Source organism: Callionymus lyra, chromosome 11 (genome assembly GCF_982586985.1).
Source record: "Callionymus lyra chromosome 11, fCalLyr1.hap1.1, whole genome shotgun sequence".
NCBI lineage: Eukaryota > Metazoa > Chordata > Actinopteri > Syngnathiformes > Callionymidae > Callionymus > Callionymus lyra.
Genome location: NC_141828.1, coordinates 9,824,476 through 9,842,159, shown reverse-complemented (window position 1 = coordinate 9,842,159; position 17,684 = coordinate 9,824,476). Strand labels below are relative to the sequence as shown.

Here is a 17,684-nt window from a genome sequence, read left to right as displayed (position 1 = left end):
TCTTTCCTCACCAGGACGGGTCGATAAACAGACGTCAAGACCATCAATACTATTCTAATCACAAAAAACAACAAAAATATATATACAAATGCAAAAATCTTGGAACGCTACCTCAAGAAAGTGTTACAAATAGATTTGTGTTTTTGATATATATATATATATATATATATATATATATATTTCCTTTTTTTTTAATTAACGTAAAAACAAGGTCAAGTAAACCAGAATTCAGACAGCAGATACCTCTGAAATTAGTTTTACTATAGAATTAGCTAAATATATATATATATATATATATATATATATGTATATATAGAAAGTAAATATTTGTCTGTTGGCTTAGCTTGTTCCTCACCAGGACAGGTCGATAAACACCTCAAGACTATCAATATGAGTCTAATCAAAAACAACAAAAATATATATAAAGTGCAAAAACATTGGAATGCTACCTCAAGAATGTGTTACAAATGACATATTGTTTAACTAGCTTTGTGTTTTTCATATACTATATATATATATATACACAATATATATATGTCACAGTACAGATTGGATACCAGTAGGATCTGGAATCCTCCTAGGACAGATCGGAATTATACTACTGAACTGGGATCTGACTATTGGAATTCCAATCTGTACTAATTGGATTCCAGATCCTACTGGATTCCAATTTGTACTTTGACATATATACATGTGTAATGATTTTTTAATTTAATAATAAAAACAAGGTCAAGTAAACCAGCATTCAGACAGCAAATACCTCTGCAATTAGTTATACTATAAAATTAACAAATATATATATATATATATATATCAGTTAAAATACCTGCTCTGGTGTTTAGAAGATCACTAGATAAAAATCAATGATATGTTCTAATTGCATCCCTCAAATGTGTCTGATTAAATTTGCGACTCTGGACCTTAAAAATGATCTTCATCCATTGTGTACCGAGTGAAGAACCATCCGGGGAAGGATGCGTTTGTTGCAAGCCCATCAGTTATGAATTCAGATTTATGTTTCAGAGCTCTTTAATAGCAGTTTAATGTTTGCAAACGGTGTTTTGATTTGTGTATATTGTTATCGACTAATTTCCTGCAACTGCTTCATATCCAACTTCAGGACAAATTAGACATTAATCCTATTTTAGTGGAAACACCCGGTCCCAGACTCCTCCGATGAATAATAACTATACTTAATGAAAATAAAAATAAATCAATTCTGTACCACAAGACTATGTGTGAGTCCAGGGATTAAACTTGTGCAAACAGTAAACCCCTAGAGAGTAGTTTGTACTAGTGATGGTCTGATGAAGCTTCATGAAGCAGTGTCATTATCTTCAGAGTCCACTAGATGGCGGTCTCTGCACTATTTCTTTGTTTTGAACAACATTTTTAAACTGATGGCGCCACCTACTGACCTCTAAACAACATGACACTGCTTCATGAAGCTTCATCAAACCATCTCTAGTTTAAAACAAAGGAAAATAGTGCAGAGACCGCCATCTAGTGTGCTCTGAAAATAATGACACTGCTTTGTGAAGCTTTATTAGAGCATCACTAGTTTCTGCCATCCCTAAAATGTGTGTCAAGCACAAAATATTGTCACCTGTTACATACAAAAATACAATATAATTAAGGCACTAAAATGGAATAACTTATAGGATTTAAAGTTTTGACTAGTTTTTAACAGGGATGCGTATATGTGGTGAAAAGCCACACAAGTAATGAAATGGAACTGCCACAAAACGAGAATCCGAAAAAAAAAAATCTAACTTCTGAGCAGCACACGAGGATTTTACATCTGTATCTACATCTGTGGGAACACTATAGTTTTGTGAACGCCAGTTATTGTTTTGGCACCAACACTAAAGACAATATCACAGTCTTTTAATCCCGAATCAAACCCAAATCACAGAGTAGAGCGAGCCAGCAGAAACGGTCGCTCCGCGTTGCATCTTTATATAAAGTTTATAGATTGTCCTGGTCAACCAGAAGTCTCTCCAATACAAACAAACACTTCATAACATTTTCCACTCAGTGAGTCACGTTGTAACTTTTTTTAAACCGCTCAAATAATCAACTGCTTTTTTTTTTTTTTTTTATGTAAGCGACAATCTCAGCAGAAGGTCGTCGGTACTTGTCCTTTGAAAACCAGAAGAGGGAAAAAAAAACGAAAAAGCTTATCCTCTTTTTCAGCTTCTGGTCATGTTTCACTTGACAAAACATGAAGCTGTCTTATATCTAGCAGACTTGCTCGACAGCTCCTGGTTAGGAATGTGTCTTGTTGTATTAACATTTTAAAGAAGGGGTTGGAGGGAATCTTGCCGTCAGAATTGCTTTAACTGAATCAGAAGGCTGTGTTGGATTCTTTTTTTTTTTTAAAAGGCAGAATGACTCGACTTAGTGATACTTACAGTCTCTTCAGAGCCAGCAGACCACGGAAAGCCCAGGGCTCCACTGTGCTTATCAAATTATTCTTTAGATCCCTGAGGAGACAGAGAAAGAGACATCTAGTCAGACAACATTCAGGACACCCTTTTTTTTAGATTCATTTAATCCAGTCATGGTGTAATTGTTGTTGGATTATTTAGTTAGTTTAGTTTAGTATTGTTTTTGAAGCAAAGCATTAGTAGGCGTTTGTAATTGTCACTAATAATCAAGATGTGATTGGAAACAAAAGATGACAGGACATGGAATCAAACATGATTGTGCTAAAAAGTCCAAGTAAAACTTGAATGTGACACAGAAATAGAATAAAGATAAAAGGTTAAAGCTTCCAGCAAGGTCTAGTTGAGCGCAGTCAAATGAAACACACGAAGAAGCCATAAAGCTGGGCACAATAAAGGTGACGAGCAAACTAAAACACGGAAATGCGTGTCAAAATACCATAAAAAGGAAGCTAGAAGTTCAGGAAAAAGGACTGTGCACTTAACCAGTACGCACTAAAAACTGTCATTTGTTTTGAAAGATTACATTTTTAATATACCTCTGTAACGGTGCATAATTCGTACAAGTTCAACGACGTCTACTGCAGGAATGTTTTTAGGCTAAGACCCATGATTGATACTTTTAAACCTTGTGCTATCTCAGGGTCAAGGTGACCCGAAGGTCCGAAAAACAAATGTATTTGTGGTAGGGTTCAACGTTGATTTTCTGCAAATTTTCTGCTAGTGATGAATATGTTCAATAATCATTTTGACTCAAGATTATAATTTTAATATAAATAGAATAATATGGATACAAGTAACTTACCATTGCCATTTGGGAGAACATGGTTTTAAAGTGGTACTTATTTAATGTTCTCATTGAAAGTAAGTAAGTAAGTAAGTAATTTTTATTTATATAGCGCTTTTCCAGACCAGGGTCACAAAGCGCTTAAACAATCAAAACAACACTAAAAAAATATATATATACTTTAAAGATCAAGATAATACCAAGAACAACACAGGAGTTCCAGAAATAGTGGATTAAGTGGTTTAAAGAACACTCTGGCAAGGAAAATAATAATAATAAAAAAAACCATGATATTTTAGCCATGCTGCCCAATGCCTAGCAACAAGAAAAATAGGCAGCATCAGAGTAACACTGCCGCGCAAAGGAATTTATGTTAGGTTCTGGTGTCTACTTATGGTTTTCACTCTTTTTAAAATTGAAATGTTGAAAATCAGGGAGATCGCCAACAGCTAAACCAGAGCCGACACTTTCAAGAAGGAGTTCTAGAACAAGACGCAGCTACACAAAATAAAATGACCTGATAAAGGGGGTGTGGCCTTTGACAGACGCATCAGGAAAAAGCTAAAAAAAAATAGAACATATTTAGACAGATTAACTATTGCAAACAGGAGATCAATACGGATAATCCTTCAGAAAATGAAAAATGTACAGAGTGTAAAGTCATTTACTTCATGAAAGCTGGAATCAAATACTGTAAATACTCAATCTATTCTCTTCTACTCAATTATCGAGTTTGACACATTGAACAATAGAAAATCTGATACGGTTCATCGAGAAGCACAATGACAAGATGTACTTATTGATCACCAAGCAAAGAGGAAATTTCCAACCATTATTACACTCAACAAATCATTCTACAATAGTCCTGGACGACATGCTGCCCTTGGAGTATTTGAATGCCAACAAGAAAAAAAATAGTACCGTTGTAATTAAAAAAAAACACTACCTTTTTGTTCCTCTCCCTTTTGAGTTTTTTCCGTGTGTCCTTGTAGTACATGTTTTAAACTGATCCTATCCCAGTCGAGGTGCCTCTGATCTCAAGATAACTGGCCCTTCATCCTGCTCAAGAATTTGTACCACGGTTCATATTTTGAGTGATTAGAACCAAACATTAAAATGATTTACCCCTCGACATAACACGCTCACAATCATACATCTCCTTTGAAATCCATCTGGAAAACTGGATGAAGTGAAACTGGTCTCTCCATCATTGGAGTGTTTTTCTTGTCTGTCAAATGTCTTTTCCTCACCTGTCAGGGAACTGCAGACATAAATGAGTTGCTATAATCTAGCATATTTACATCCTCAATAAATGAAGATGTTCATCAATATACATCGTGCCCTCCAAATAAACAGGAAAAAAAAGTTAATGCCGTAAATATATTTCATTTGGCAGGACTTGGATGAGGACAACACAGATTCCCTGATTGACTCCGATAATATTCAGGGGGTGGGTTGTGATTCGCTTGCGGGCTGAAAGGGAAAGACAGCCCTGAAGTCTAAATATCCACTTTCAGATCAAATATCAAATCAGATGAGTTGCAAGCCGATGGCGTGGATTATCCTATCGGGCGGTAGATCCAACAGTCAGAGCACAGATTAACATTGTCGGCTCCAGGAAAGACTGCTTGATTTAATAAAGGGCCGACAACAAACAGTCCATCTCCCTCGTTCATTGGCGCTGCATGAATCTTCCAACAAGCTCTTTGTTTAGGTGGGTACAGAAGACACCGGAGTAGGAGGGGTTCACATGAAAACTTCTAAAAGCTCTGGTAGTTCATGTTTTACAGTTTACTTTAAGGTGGCCTCCATGCCTTTGGAGTTGGTTTCATGTTTGACATTGTGTCAGTTTTAAGATGTGCTGAATAATCCATATTTTTAAATATAATGGATTCAGGATTTTTTGAGTAGACATTCTACAAAGAGTCTGTGTCTGAACAGACGAGCTGCTCTGATGAACTTGTCTGACACACCAGTGCTGTGTCTCAAATCGCATACCTCTCTTACTATACTCGAAGTTAGTATGCATCAGGATAGTGTACATACTAACTAGTACGCAAATTCTCCACAGATAGTATGTCTGAAATCAAACACTGCCGCTACGCACTAACAGGAAATGACTCGACAGCTTCTTCTTCTACTACTATTTAACGATGATTGCAACCAGCTGTAGGAACGCTAGCGACACCTGCTGGCAGCACGTTTTGCAAGTTTGGAAAAATAAAGAAAAAATATGAGAATCGAAATAGTCGCAAGATATTTAAGCTGGTATCCGCACCGAAGACGTCTCATCCTTCAGCTGCGGAAATGACACCTGTATGTATATGAATATATATATGCATATATATATGACCTAAGTTCCGTTTACATCACTAAGATGGCGGCCATTTAGGGTAGATAGCGTCCATCGAACCATATTCAGATAGCGTCCATCGAACCATATTCAGTGACAATTTAGTGTGCATGGCGCACTACATTTCGCATAGTAAGAATTGAGACGCACCTACGCACTAAAAATACTAACTTTGAGTACACAAGTATGCGATTGGAGATACAGCACATGTCTTCTCTGTTGACCAACATCCCAAACTTAGGGTCAAATATTCTGTACCTTCTATTGACTGCTATGAACTGGAAACCTGATTTCCCGAAGGAGAACTCACGAGGGATTAATAAAGTCAATCTAATCTTTTATGAAGCACACTTCATATTAGATTAGATTGATTCCATCTATCACTACCACTGTCTATCATGAATGATGACATCCTCTGAACACAGTCATCAGTGAGCAGAGAAGCAGATGGAGTGCATGAATGCTCCTCCCATGATGCAACACTAATAGACTCAGGGACTCATTTATTCTGCGTGCCTTTACATTGTTTAATTCTGAGTTTGGGGGCAGGAGTGGAGAGAAAGTATGATGTTATTTTATCCTAATCTTTGTATTGTTTTCCTTGATATCCTTCTCTTTGAGTCCTTTTGACTATGTTCTTTATTTTGATCAATATTCTTTATACTTGCACTTAGTTCTTTGATTTGCACTTTGTTCTTGTTGCGTTTTGATGAAACTTGCTGTGAATGGGAACCTAATTTCCTCAAGGGGGTCTATCCATCTATCCATGTGTCTATCTATTTATGGATCTATCCATCTATGCATCTATCCATCTATGGATCTATCCATCCATGTATCTATCCATCTGTGTATCTATCCATCCATGTATCCATCCATCCGTGTATCCATCTATCTCTAAATATAGATTCCTTACATCAAGGTGGACGTTGTTGTGGACATATGTACCTTTGATTGTTTCAAGGTCACCCTGCGTTAAAAGTAATCGGGCAGATTATACCTCACAAATGACAGAAGTGTCGTAAAAGGCCGCCATTCCTGTAGAATTCCGACTGGGGTCATGTCGGCCCGATATAACCTCGGCTTTGAATCCAAATTGGGCTTTGATCATGTGCCACATGCAAAAGAATGGATGAGTACGGAGGTCGAGAGGTTGTCCAGGGTGCCGGCAGCGACTTCTTTTTATTCTGATCGCTTTCACAATTCGACTGCCCCATATTCTGTCTAGATTACATGTAGAGAGCAGGACCAAGAAATCGCAGCAAGGGGACCGCTGCCTCAAACTGATACAACGAGGAGTGAATCAAAGTATTAAGCCCTTCATGACCATCAGTGGCTCCGTCACTTGCATCACTTAAAATGACCTAAAATAAAGGACTGCTTTTGCAATCAATAAAAAAGGGTAACTATGAAAACTAAAACCTTTAGTAGAGTAGGACCAAAACTATAACCTCTAGTTTTGTTTAATACTCCACCATAATAAATGTTACTCGCCCTGATCCTTTGCTTTTAAAATTTGGTTGAGTTTCCAATATAGGATAGAATCTCCAAGGAGATATGGTCAAATCGTGTAATATGGTATGGTAAGTAAGTAAGTAAGTAATATTTATTTATATAGCGCTTTTCGAGACCATATATAGAGAAATAGATATTGTGCCACACATTGTGCACAAAACAATGTTTTTAAATGTAATGAATGGTTACGTTTATATTTTTGAAAATTAAACGTTTGTTTTATTTTCAGCATTTCTTTTTTATACTTTTAAATTTGTCCAAGACAGCTCCACTCAACTTGTAGCTCCGACCCAAATGGTTAGTGTATGCATTTAGCCACCATATCTACCGGTAACTAGTGATGGTCTGATGAAGCTTCATGAAGCAGTGTCATTGTTGTCAGAGTCCTCTAGATGGCAGTCTCTGCACTATTTTCCCTTGTTCTAAACAACTGTTTTAATGAAACATCACATCATTTTTAAACTGATGGCGCCACCTACTGACCTCTAAAAAAACATGAAACCGCTTCATGAAGCTTTGTCAGCTCATCACTGCCGGTAACTGGGGACAATACAGCGTAAATTACTACATTTTGATTAAGTTAACAGATTAATCTGGCCATTTTTTTTCCTTTATTATTGTCTTGTGTGCACTCTGTGGGATTTTTTTTTTATTGCTTATCTCATTATGAGGAATAAAAAGACAAGAACCGAGTGACTCACTTCACAATGCAAGGGTTTGAATTCTTCATTTAAATCAGCCCGATTATCTACGTAATGCACCCGTGTCTTGGGTAAGCCTGGTTTCTGCCCGATTAGAATTCAATTCAATTGTGTAGGGTTTTCATTTCATATTGTCAGGCAGGTTCTATATTTTGTATGGTCTGAAAACTCAACTCCAATCCACATCTGGCTGGTCTTTCTCCTACTGTAACATTAGAGAACGTAAAATTATAAACTAAAAAAAAAGTGTTTTTTTTGTGTAAACTAGAGACCTAAACACTTATAGTATTAGCTAAAGATACGCATACCTTGTTTTCAACAAGTGCAAATGGAGTATTAATGGCCGACTATCAATTTCTAAGACTGGCCTATAACGTGATGCTTCATATTTGTATGTCTGTGCATAAGAGGACAAATACAAGTGTGATTATAGCCTGACGCAAACTGTTTCTCTGTTTAGCTGCGATCCGCTCAGGCTGTAGTTTCCATTTGGATTTATGATACACACACCGACACATGATGGAGGGAGGAGTGTGTTGGGGTGTGTGTTGTAGATACAGCTGGAGCAGCTCAAACGTTACCAATGTTTAAACAATAAGCATTTGATACTCGCCGACCCCTGCTTGAGCAGAGACCGGGAGCAGAGCTCGGGAAAAAAAAAAAAAAAAACTCCACCATTTGTGGTTTGAGAAGCTACTGAAGTGGCTCCCAATTAATTTAAACTGCTGTGTATGTCTTCTACCGCCCACTTTCTCCCGAGCCTTATGACCCCCAAGGATATCAGCCTGTTCAGCCTGTGACACTAATGGGCAGATTTGCCCCCTGAATCCAGATGATTACCACATCACAGTCGCCCGAGATACAGAGACGTGTACCCACATATACACAGAGGAAATCGCAAATCGACCACACACACACACACGGTGTCTACACTTTATCTTCTTTTAGAAACTTCTTTCTCCGTCATATGAATCCAAAAAACTCATGTCATACAAGTTCACAAAAATGTTTTAGGTGGAGCTCTTTTACGGTACATCTTCCCCCCGTCCTATGTAAAAATCAACACATTAATAGTAAGTAAGTAAGTAAAGGTTGTTTGTAAAGCGCCTTTTAATCTCATCACTTCAAGTTAATGATGAATAATAATGTTTATTATGCGCCTTGTTTCATTCCAAATGAAAACATTTTAATTACACCCTTATATACATCGTACAAAATAAATTAATAAAAAAAAATTAAAAAAACCTCAGCGCGTCAAAACTTCCAGCGCCAGAACAATAGATACTATATATATAATAATATATTAATAAATAATAATACTACTTTCTACCAAATTATCACAAACATACACAGATATACTGCAAAGACAAAAATTAAACATATACTGTATGTATTTAAAAAAAATAGTATTACTAAACTAATATACTAACCAACTAATTAATTAAAATAACCAATGTTAACACACAAAAAAAGGAAAATTAAAATGGCGAACCTGCGTAACTTCACATCCTCAAACTTTCAAAAATGTGAAGCATGCTGCCAAAGTATTAATATCATGATGTTCGCTTTCTTCAACACCCAAAAGACCTGTTAAGAATTGGTCACAGGTGGGCAATTCGAGAAGAGTCTTCACACCCACGCCAGAGATTTGACGAATGACGACACAGACCAAGATTATTATCAGAATGTGAATCAAAAAAATATAGTTTATCAATGTAAAGACTTCTAAAAATATAAAAAACTAGCAATGTTAATGATTAAAACTATTAATTAAATTATGTATTACATTAAAATTAAAATAAATAAAAGATAAAACAATAAAGTAAAAAAAAAAAACCCTGCCACTGGTTCACTCCGAATCCTGGACACAGCAAAAAAATGGTATATAAAACAGTATATAATCACAGCTCACCTCTTCATGTTCTTTCTCTCGTGACCTTGCTGGCACAAGGGCTACTCTTAAGCTAGTTAAGCAAGACTAATCCATTGTCCTCGCTGTCATACTTTATAATGTATGTCTGGAAAGTCATGTATAATAAAGCTGCTGTTTTTAATAATCGTCTAAGTTTGACGGTATTTCGATTTTTAGTTTAAACCAATTTTAAAATGAGATTTAAATGAGCTGTAGTTCAAAAGAGTGAGTTATTTATCATACATTTATTTTAAACCCGCTTGATATCAGCGAAGAGTATTCTTTTCTTCTCTGAAATACAGTCATATTTAGTTGCGTGTAAATTGAAAAACACCTCAGACTAAGTGCAGCTTAGTTTGTAAGTTGTATTGTTTTGAATTTTAAAATGTATACACTTTCATTTGCTCAGGACATTTTAGCTAAATCGGCAATTCTCATGTAAATTGCATAGACGTATACATGGCTTGACCTACGTATGTCAACGAAATGTTCAGAAACATGGACAATTGTCTTAAACAATTATAATCTTAAAGAAAAATGAATAAAATAAAATAAATACAGTTGCCCACCCCAACTTTAAATATCACTCCAGTTTAGGTTATTATTATAGTAATGGCGGTTGAGAGAAACCAATATTTCATTTTTCCGACAATGCCCTTGATAATTTATACACATTAACCTAATCCAAAGATACTACGAAATTGACATATTTATTGGACATGGCTCTCCATTATTTCCTGAATCTATTCTGTATATCCAGTAGTGATGTGTTGATGAAGCTTCATGAAGCAGTGTCATGTTGTTTAGAGGTCAGTAGGTGGCGCCATCAGTTTAAAAATGATGTTTCATTAGAACAGTTGTTCAAAACAAAGGAAAACAGTCTAGAGACCGCCATCTAGTGGTCTCTAAAATTAATGACACTGCTTTATTGAGATTCATCAGATCATCACTAGTCTCCAGAATTTATTTGTTATAATATTTAATTCTTTATGTCGATTAACAGTATATTTGTATGTTTTATACAATTGTACATTTTCAGACGTTAGAGTTTTAAAATGTTCAACTACAATCAAACATTTTCAACTTTTAAAGTACTTTTTACCCCTATTCATTATTGTCCATTTCACTGAACAGAACATGTATTTATACTTTATTTATAGTTTATTATTATCAATTGTTTTGTGAGGTATATTAATTGTCCGTGTTACAAAATGCAGGCTTCGTCTTTTGATCATTTGGAGAAACAGAAAACAGGCATCATTCTCTGCTGAAAGAACAATAAAGCGAACATGACTTTTGTATTTTCCACAGCTACTTCAATGTGTCAGGGATTGCAGCAGAAAATGACTTTCTCTCCCATTTCAGCAAGATGTTAAATCTGACGTTATTTTATCTAATGGGGCACAAAATCTTTTGCCGCACCGCTGGTTATCTGAAACAATCTCTGAGAATATTGTCACAGAAAACAAAAACCATGAGAGAAACAAGAGTGAATCAAAACAAGAGTGTTTTTCTTCTCGCTGGGGAGCTGGTGCGATGACTCCTGGAACTACCCGTGACCTCGTTCCAATCCCGCCTTCATGGAAGACTTTAATTAAAGCCACTTGAAGTCATAATTTGTGACGATGACTCAGATAAACGCGTTAGCAGATTTACGAACTTCCTTCTTTTCCAAGTGAGTAATCTGGCAGCCGTGCGGTTGCTGTTGAGACAATCTTAACGGGAGTGAAAAACATGCAGTAAAAGCATGTTCTTGCTGGTGTTTCATTCTTCCTGTTCACTCATTACCCGGCGTGAGCGCGATAATATTGGTGCAACACAGATGTTCAAGCGACATCTCTTCATTAAATCCATTCGTTCACAGTTTAATGATCGTGTAAGCAGATATGTTTGGGTCACACACCATGTTATGCGGTTGTTTGTGCACAAATCATCCACAACACTGTTGTATTAGCAGTGGCGTATAAAGGAAAAATGTTAATGTATAAAAAAGTCACATGGAGGTATGCCTATAATAATAAAATAAAAATGTTTGTATAACTTGTTATTTTGTCAATGTGGACATATCCGCAACTCCAAAATAAAAATACAATAAAATGCGTTTTTTGATTTATATTAATTTAAAAACATGTGGAATTTCATCAGGGAACTTCAATTTGAAAAATTAATTGAATGTTTAATTATTATCATTGAGAAGAAATTAAATATCTCACCTACATTTGATTTATATTATGATTGAGGATTTAATAAAAAGAAAATTGAATGAAAAAGATACCAAACATAACTGTAAAAAAATGGAAAAGTTGTATCATACCGCTGTCATGAGAATATAAAACTTCCGCGTTGAACTTAACCATGCAAGGCCTGACCCGGCGTAGAGAGAGAACAGTCGCATCCAAGCAACGAGCAAATAAAAACATTTTTAAAAAAAAAAGCAAAAACATTTGGAGCCGTTACAATTCCCTTTGCATTTACAGTGAACGCTGCTGCCAGAGCAAGGTCAGGAAAACAGTTTCTGCTGTCAGAGCATCTTCGCTTTACTTTGAAACAGTTGAAAAGCTCAACATGTCAAAGAAAGCAAAAAATGGTGCTGCTAACAGCGACCCCCACTCTCCCAGTGGCCTTTCTACCTCGGGCAGCAGCAAACCAAAGCACAGAATGGTCAGCACTGTCACATTTCATTTTTTACACTTTTGGCAACTTGGGGTTGTTGTGTAATTGCATGTGATCCAGTCGTTCAGCGACGATCTGAAAAGCCCAAAACTATGCACTTTGTATTTTCAACTGACAAAGTCTCTAAACTTAGGAAAATGATGTCACAACACCATCTGGACCTTATAATCCATGTGTTTATGTCTTCTTGTTTGAACTATTGTAACAGTTTATTTTCGTGTCTAAACAAGAAGGATCCGTCTCGTCTGCAGTTGTGACAAAACTCTGCAGTGAGAATTCTGATCTGCTCTAGTAGAAGAACTCACATTTCCCCGATCCTTAAAATTCTTCACATGCTGCCAGTTTCTTTCAGGATCCATTTTTAAATTCTGGTTCTTACTTTCAGATCTATTCATGGTCAGGCTCCTCCTTCCATCAGTGATCCAGACTTACACCCCAGCTCGGGCTCTGAGGTCTGTGGATCAGAATCTAGTGATGGGTCCTGAACACGCTTCCGGACCTGAGGAGAGAAATCCTTCCAGGGATAACAAATCTAAATGCATACGATCTCAACAAATATCATCTTTAATCTAGAGCCAACCATCCAGTGGACCTTGACATGTGCAATAAATCACCCAAACATGTAGGATAGAAAAAGTCCCTCTTCTGTTTTTCTTCCAACTTCACATTATCTGTAAAAATGTGGCCACTTTTTAGACTCTTGAGAGTCGATGGAGGACTTCACTCGCGACCGTTACCAACGTCCGGTGAACGTGTTTCCGGCTCCGCTTCTCATCGACTCGGACTCTGTGGAATATCGTTTGATCTCTCGAGTACCGGGCGATTTCCACAAGGGATCGAGTCGGGCTGGAGTACAGGTCAGGATGAGACGTGCAGTTGCGATCGCTCGGAACAACTCTGACGTCATCGAACGTCATCGGTGTTTGATCGACATTCCTCTCACTGTGTGTGACGACACATCAGCGCTGCCGTCTGTCCAGACCTCAACGAAAGGTGGTAAGATTTTTTCATTTCCTCTCTTTAATTCGACTTTTACAACCGAGTTGAACTTCAGTGACAGCTGGTACCCACGTGACCGCTGTTCGCTTCAAAAGATCCCGCTCTGCGCGCCTGTCAGTGACGCGGCGTCGTCAGTGACGTCATCGCTGCTGAATGTGGGACTTCTTAATGTTCGCTCCATTACTAATAAATCCTTTATTCTTAATGATCTTTTCACAAGAGTTAATTTGGATTTATTATGTCTTTCTGAGACTTGGCAGAGAGAGGAAGAGTTTATTCATCTGAACGAACTCTGTCCAGTAGGGAGCGCTGTCCTGGGGAAGCCTCGCCTCTCTGGTCGTGGAGGAGGTCTTGCTACTGTTTTTAGGGAGAGTTGTTCTTGCAAAGTGATTCAGACACAGGAATTCACTTCTTTTGAGTCTCAGATGATCTTGGTTGGTTCTACAAGACCTTTCTATTGTGTGTCAATCTACCGTCCGCCTGGTCCTGCGGCGGTGTTCTTGAAAGACTTTAGTGACTTCTTATCTTCCATTATTCAGATGGAATCTATTCTTATTCTTGGAGACTTTAATCTTCATGTTGATGACGTCACATCTTGTTCTGCTAAAGAACTTTTAACTTTAACTGAAGCCTTTAATTTTGAGCAACATGTTTCTGAACCCACTCATCAAAAAGGCCACATTTTAGACTTAGTTTTTACTCTTGGCCTGAACATTTCTAATGTATCTGTACATGATGTCCATCTGAGTGATCATTCTCTTGTCTTGTTCAACCTGGACTTCATCCCTGAACCTAAGCCTTTGAAAGTTAGGTCTCAGAGGCGTGTCATCTCAGCCGATACTGCAGACAGTTTTTCTGCTATGTTTGACCGTCTTTCCTTTGATGACTGTCCAGATGTGGACAGTTTGATTCACTGTTTTACTGATCATTGTGTTGAAATACTAGATCAAGTGGCACCTGTTAAATCGAACTTGAAAATTCAGAAAAAACGGTGCCCTTGGACAAATGAAGATCTCCTGAGTCTGAGGAGACTTTGTCGAAAGACTGAGCGTCTCTGGAAGTCTACTAAACTTGAGGTGCACAGACTTCACCTCAGGGATCTGTTGACTTCTTACAATGAGATGGTAGAAACTGCTAGATCTGATTACATCAGAAAACTGGTAGCAGCAAATAGGAAAAACCCCAAAGTTTTGTTTGACACGATTAATTCTCTCGTGTCTCCTGCTCCTCAAATCACGCCGGTCTTCTGTGAAGCTGACAGCAATGCATTGTTGAGATTTTTCATTGACAAAATTAAATTGATCAAAGAGAAAATCTCTCCCCCTTTGTTGGGAACCCCTACTGTCTCTGAGCCCTTCTCCTCCTCTTGGTCATCCTTCTCTGCTGTATCTTTGGGTGATATTTCAGCACTAGTGAACAAGATGAAACCCTCCTCTTGCTCAGATGACGTCCTTCCTTGTAGGCTTTTTATCAAAGTATTTGATGTAATTGGCCCCTGGGTTACCAATATGGTGAACCTCTCCCTTTCCACAGGGGTTTTTCCCAATGCATTTAAACATGCCATTGTGGAGCCTCTGCTCAAAAAACCAGGCTTAGACCAAACTGACCTCAGTAATTTCAGGCCTATTTCTAAGCTCCCTTTCTTGTCCAAGATCTTGGAGAAGGTGGTGTCCGAGCAGCTGTCTTTGTTCTTGGATCAGAGCGACATCCATGAGAAGTTTCAGTCTGGCTTCCGTAAACATCACTCTACGGAGACAGCTTTACTGAAAGTGTCCAGTGACATCATGATGTCGGCTGACTCTGGTAAATTCACTGTTCTGGTTCTCTTGGATCTGTCGTCAGCCTTTGACACAGTTGATCACCAGACCCTGCTGAGAAGACTAAGGGATGAAGTGGGACTGTCTGGGTCTGTGTTAGAATGGTTCTCATCTTACCTTTCTGGGCGCAGTTTTAGTGTATCTGCCAATCAAATGAGGTCTGAATCGGCAGATCTGTTGTGTGGAGTCCCTCAAGGTTCTGTTCTGGGTCCTTTATTGTTTTTGCTGTACTTGATTCCCCTTGGTAAAATCATTCAGAGATTTCCAGATGTTTCTTATCACATTTTTGCTGATGACATCCAGCTCTACTGCTCTTTTGACCCAACTGAGCCCCAAAGGCTGAACAGCTTAGTCAATTGTTTGCTAGAAATCAAACAATGGCTGAGTGAAAACACTCTACAGCTTAATGTGGACAAAACTGAAACTCTGGTGATTGCTCCTGATGATACGATTCCAGGGTTGAGTCAGTACTTGGGTGACTTAGGTCAGTCTGTCAAACTGAGCCTGAGAAACCTGGGTGTTGTATTTGATAAAGACATGTCTCTTGTTCAACACTGTAGAAAACTGACCAGAAACTGTTTCCTTCAACTGAGAAAAATCTCTAAACTTAGGAAAATGCTGTCACAACATGATCTGGAGCTTGTAATCCATGCGTTTGTTTCTTCTCGTCTGGACTATTGTAACAGTTTGTTTTCATGTCTTAACAAGAAGGAGCTGTCTCGTCTGCAGTTGATTCAGAACTCTGCAGCGAGAATTCTGACCCGCTCTAGTAGAAGAACTCACATTTCTCCGGTCCTTAAAACTCTTCACTGGCTTCCAGTTTCTTTCAGGATCAACTTTAAAATTCTGGTTCTTACTTTCAGAGCTATTCATGGTCAGGCTCCTCCTTACATCACTGATCTGATCCAGCCTTACACCCCAGCTCGGGCTCTGAGGTCTGTGGATCAGAATCTACTTATGGTTCCACGCACACGGCTCAGGACCAGAGGAGAGAAATCTTTTCAGGCTGTTGCTCCTAAGCTTTGGAACAATCTTCCTCTCTCTTTGCGCTTGATGGAGTCTACTGACTCCTTTAAGAAACATCTTAAGACGTTTCTATTTGTGCAGGCTTTTCCTTGAATTTCTCGAACTCCTGTGTTGTTCTCGGTGTTGTCTTGATCTTTGAAGTATGTACTGTTTTGAGTATTGTTTTGATTGTTAAAGCGCTTTGTGACCCTGGTCTCGAAAAGCGCTATATAAATATATATTACTTACTTACTTACTTACTCACTTAAGTTGGTCAATCCTACTCTAGTCACATATCCATGTCGTCATATAGCGCAACCTTGAACCTTCTCTTCCCAACTTTTGGGAGCCTAAATTATCATCTAAATTAATAAAAAAAATCGGATTCACATAAAGGACAATGTGCCTGTTACATACAACAATATTTTTGAACCAATTGAATGAAGCAACACAAGTATGAGAGGCTTATGTAAGCGCACCATGACTCATACCACAGGGATAATAGAAACGGTAAAAAAAAAAAAAAAAACGAGACCATGAACTGTAGAAAATAAGCTTTCTTTATAAAAAAAACCCCTCAAAATCTGTCTAAAATTGAAAAATCATTTTAATCATTTTTTCTTATGTCAGACAGTGTGGGGGAAGTTTTTCATGGACACGCAAAGGTTATTCTCATTTTAAGGCCTTTAAAACATCTATTTTAATAAAATTCTCTCTAAATTTCAAATCATGTTGAAGAGTTTCATTCTCGCTTCTGCCTGAATGTTAAAAAATGTTATCTTCTTCAAATGATCCCATAAGAACATTTATCTGCACTTGTGTGTGCATTGTGTAGCTATTGAGAGACTTGTCAAACTGGACACAGTGTGAATTAATGCATCCCTTATCTATCGAATTGTAATGAGTTTCAAACTTACACTAAACCAAAAAATGAAACCGACTCCAGGTCAAGAACATTTCAATTTACCTCTACGGGTTTTAAAGAACCAGATATCAGTTGACATTCGAGGGATTTGGAAATTGTTATTTTCTTCTTTCCTGGTGAACTTTAGGCAAGTAGATGAGATGTTTATCTTCTCAGGTGAAGCTTCATGAGTTAAAGTGATAGTTCAAAATTTGAAATTAAAATTTCAGTTTTCAATTTAAGTTTCTACTCACCTTTGTGTCGTCTAAGAGTTGGGAATATTTTCAGAGTAATCCGTTCCTTTTTAGAGCTATAGACAATAACTTATATCAATTTTAACATCCAAAAAGACAAACTTAACAAAACAAAAATACCTCGATGGTGCTCATCTGTAACAATCATGTCTTGAAGCCTTCTCTGACATTGTTCAGAGAAAACTTTAGAGCCTATATATATATAAAATGTTTGTAGTGGAAGTTCCCGGTTTCTCAGCTACTGCCAGAAGTTTTTCCTCAGTCAAACATATTGCAAGATTAACACTGATGGCCTAGCAACTTAGACAAAAAAAGAAACT

General features: G+C 37.5%; 1 protein-coding gene across 1 annotated transcript in view; it reads right to left on the bottom strand.

The window, feature by feature from the left end:
• adgra1b (adhesion G protein-coupled receptor A1b) overlaps positions 1–17,684 on the bottom strand; it is a 243,757-nt gene that overhangs the window by 192,782 nt on the left and 33,291 nt on the right. The window contains exon 3 of the mRNA XM_087803267.1: positions 2,415–2,486. Within this exon, the coding sequence (XP_087659393.1) occupies positions 2,415–2,486 (72 nt within the window). The remainder of the gene's footprint in view (positions 1–2,414; positions 2,487–17,684) is intronic.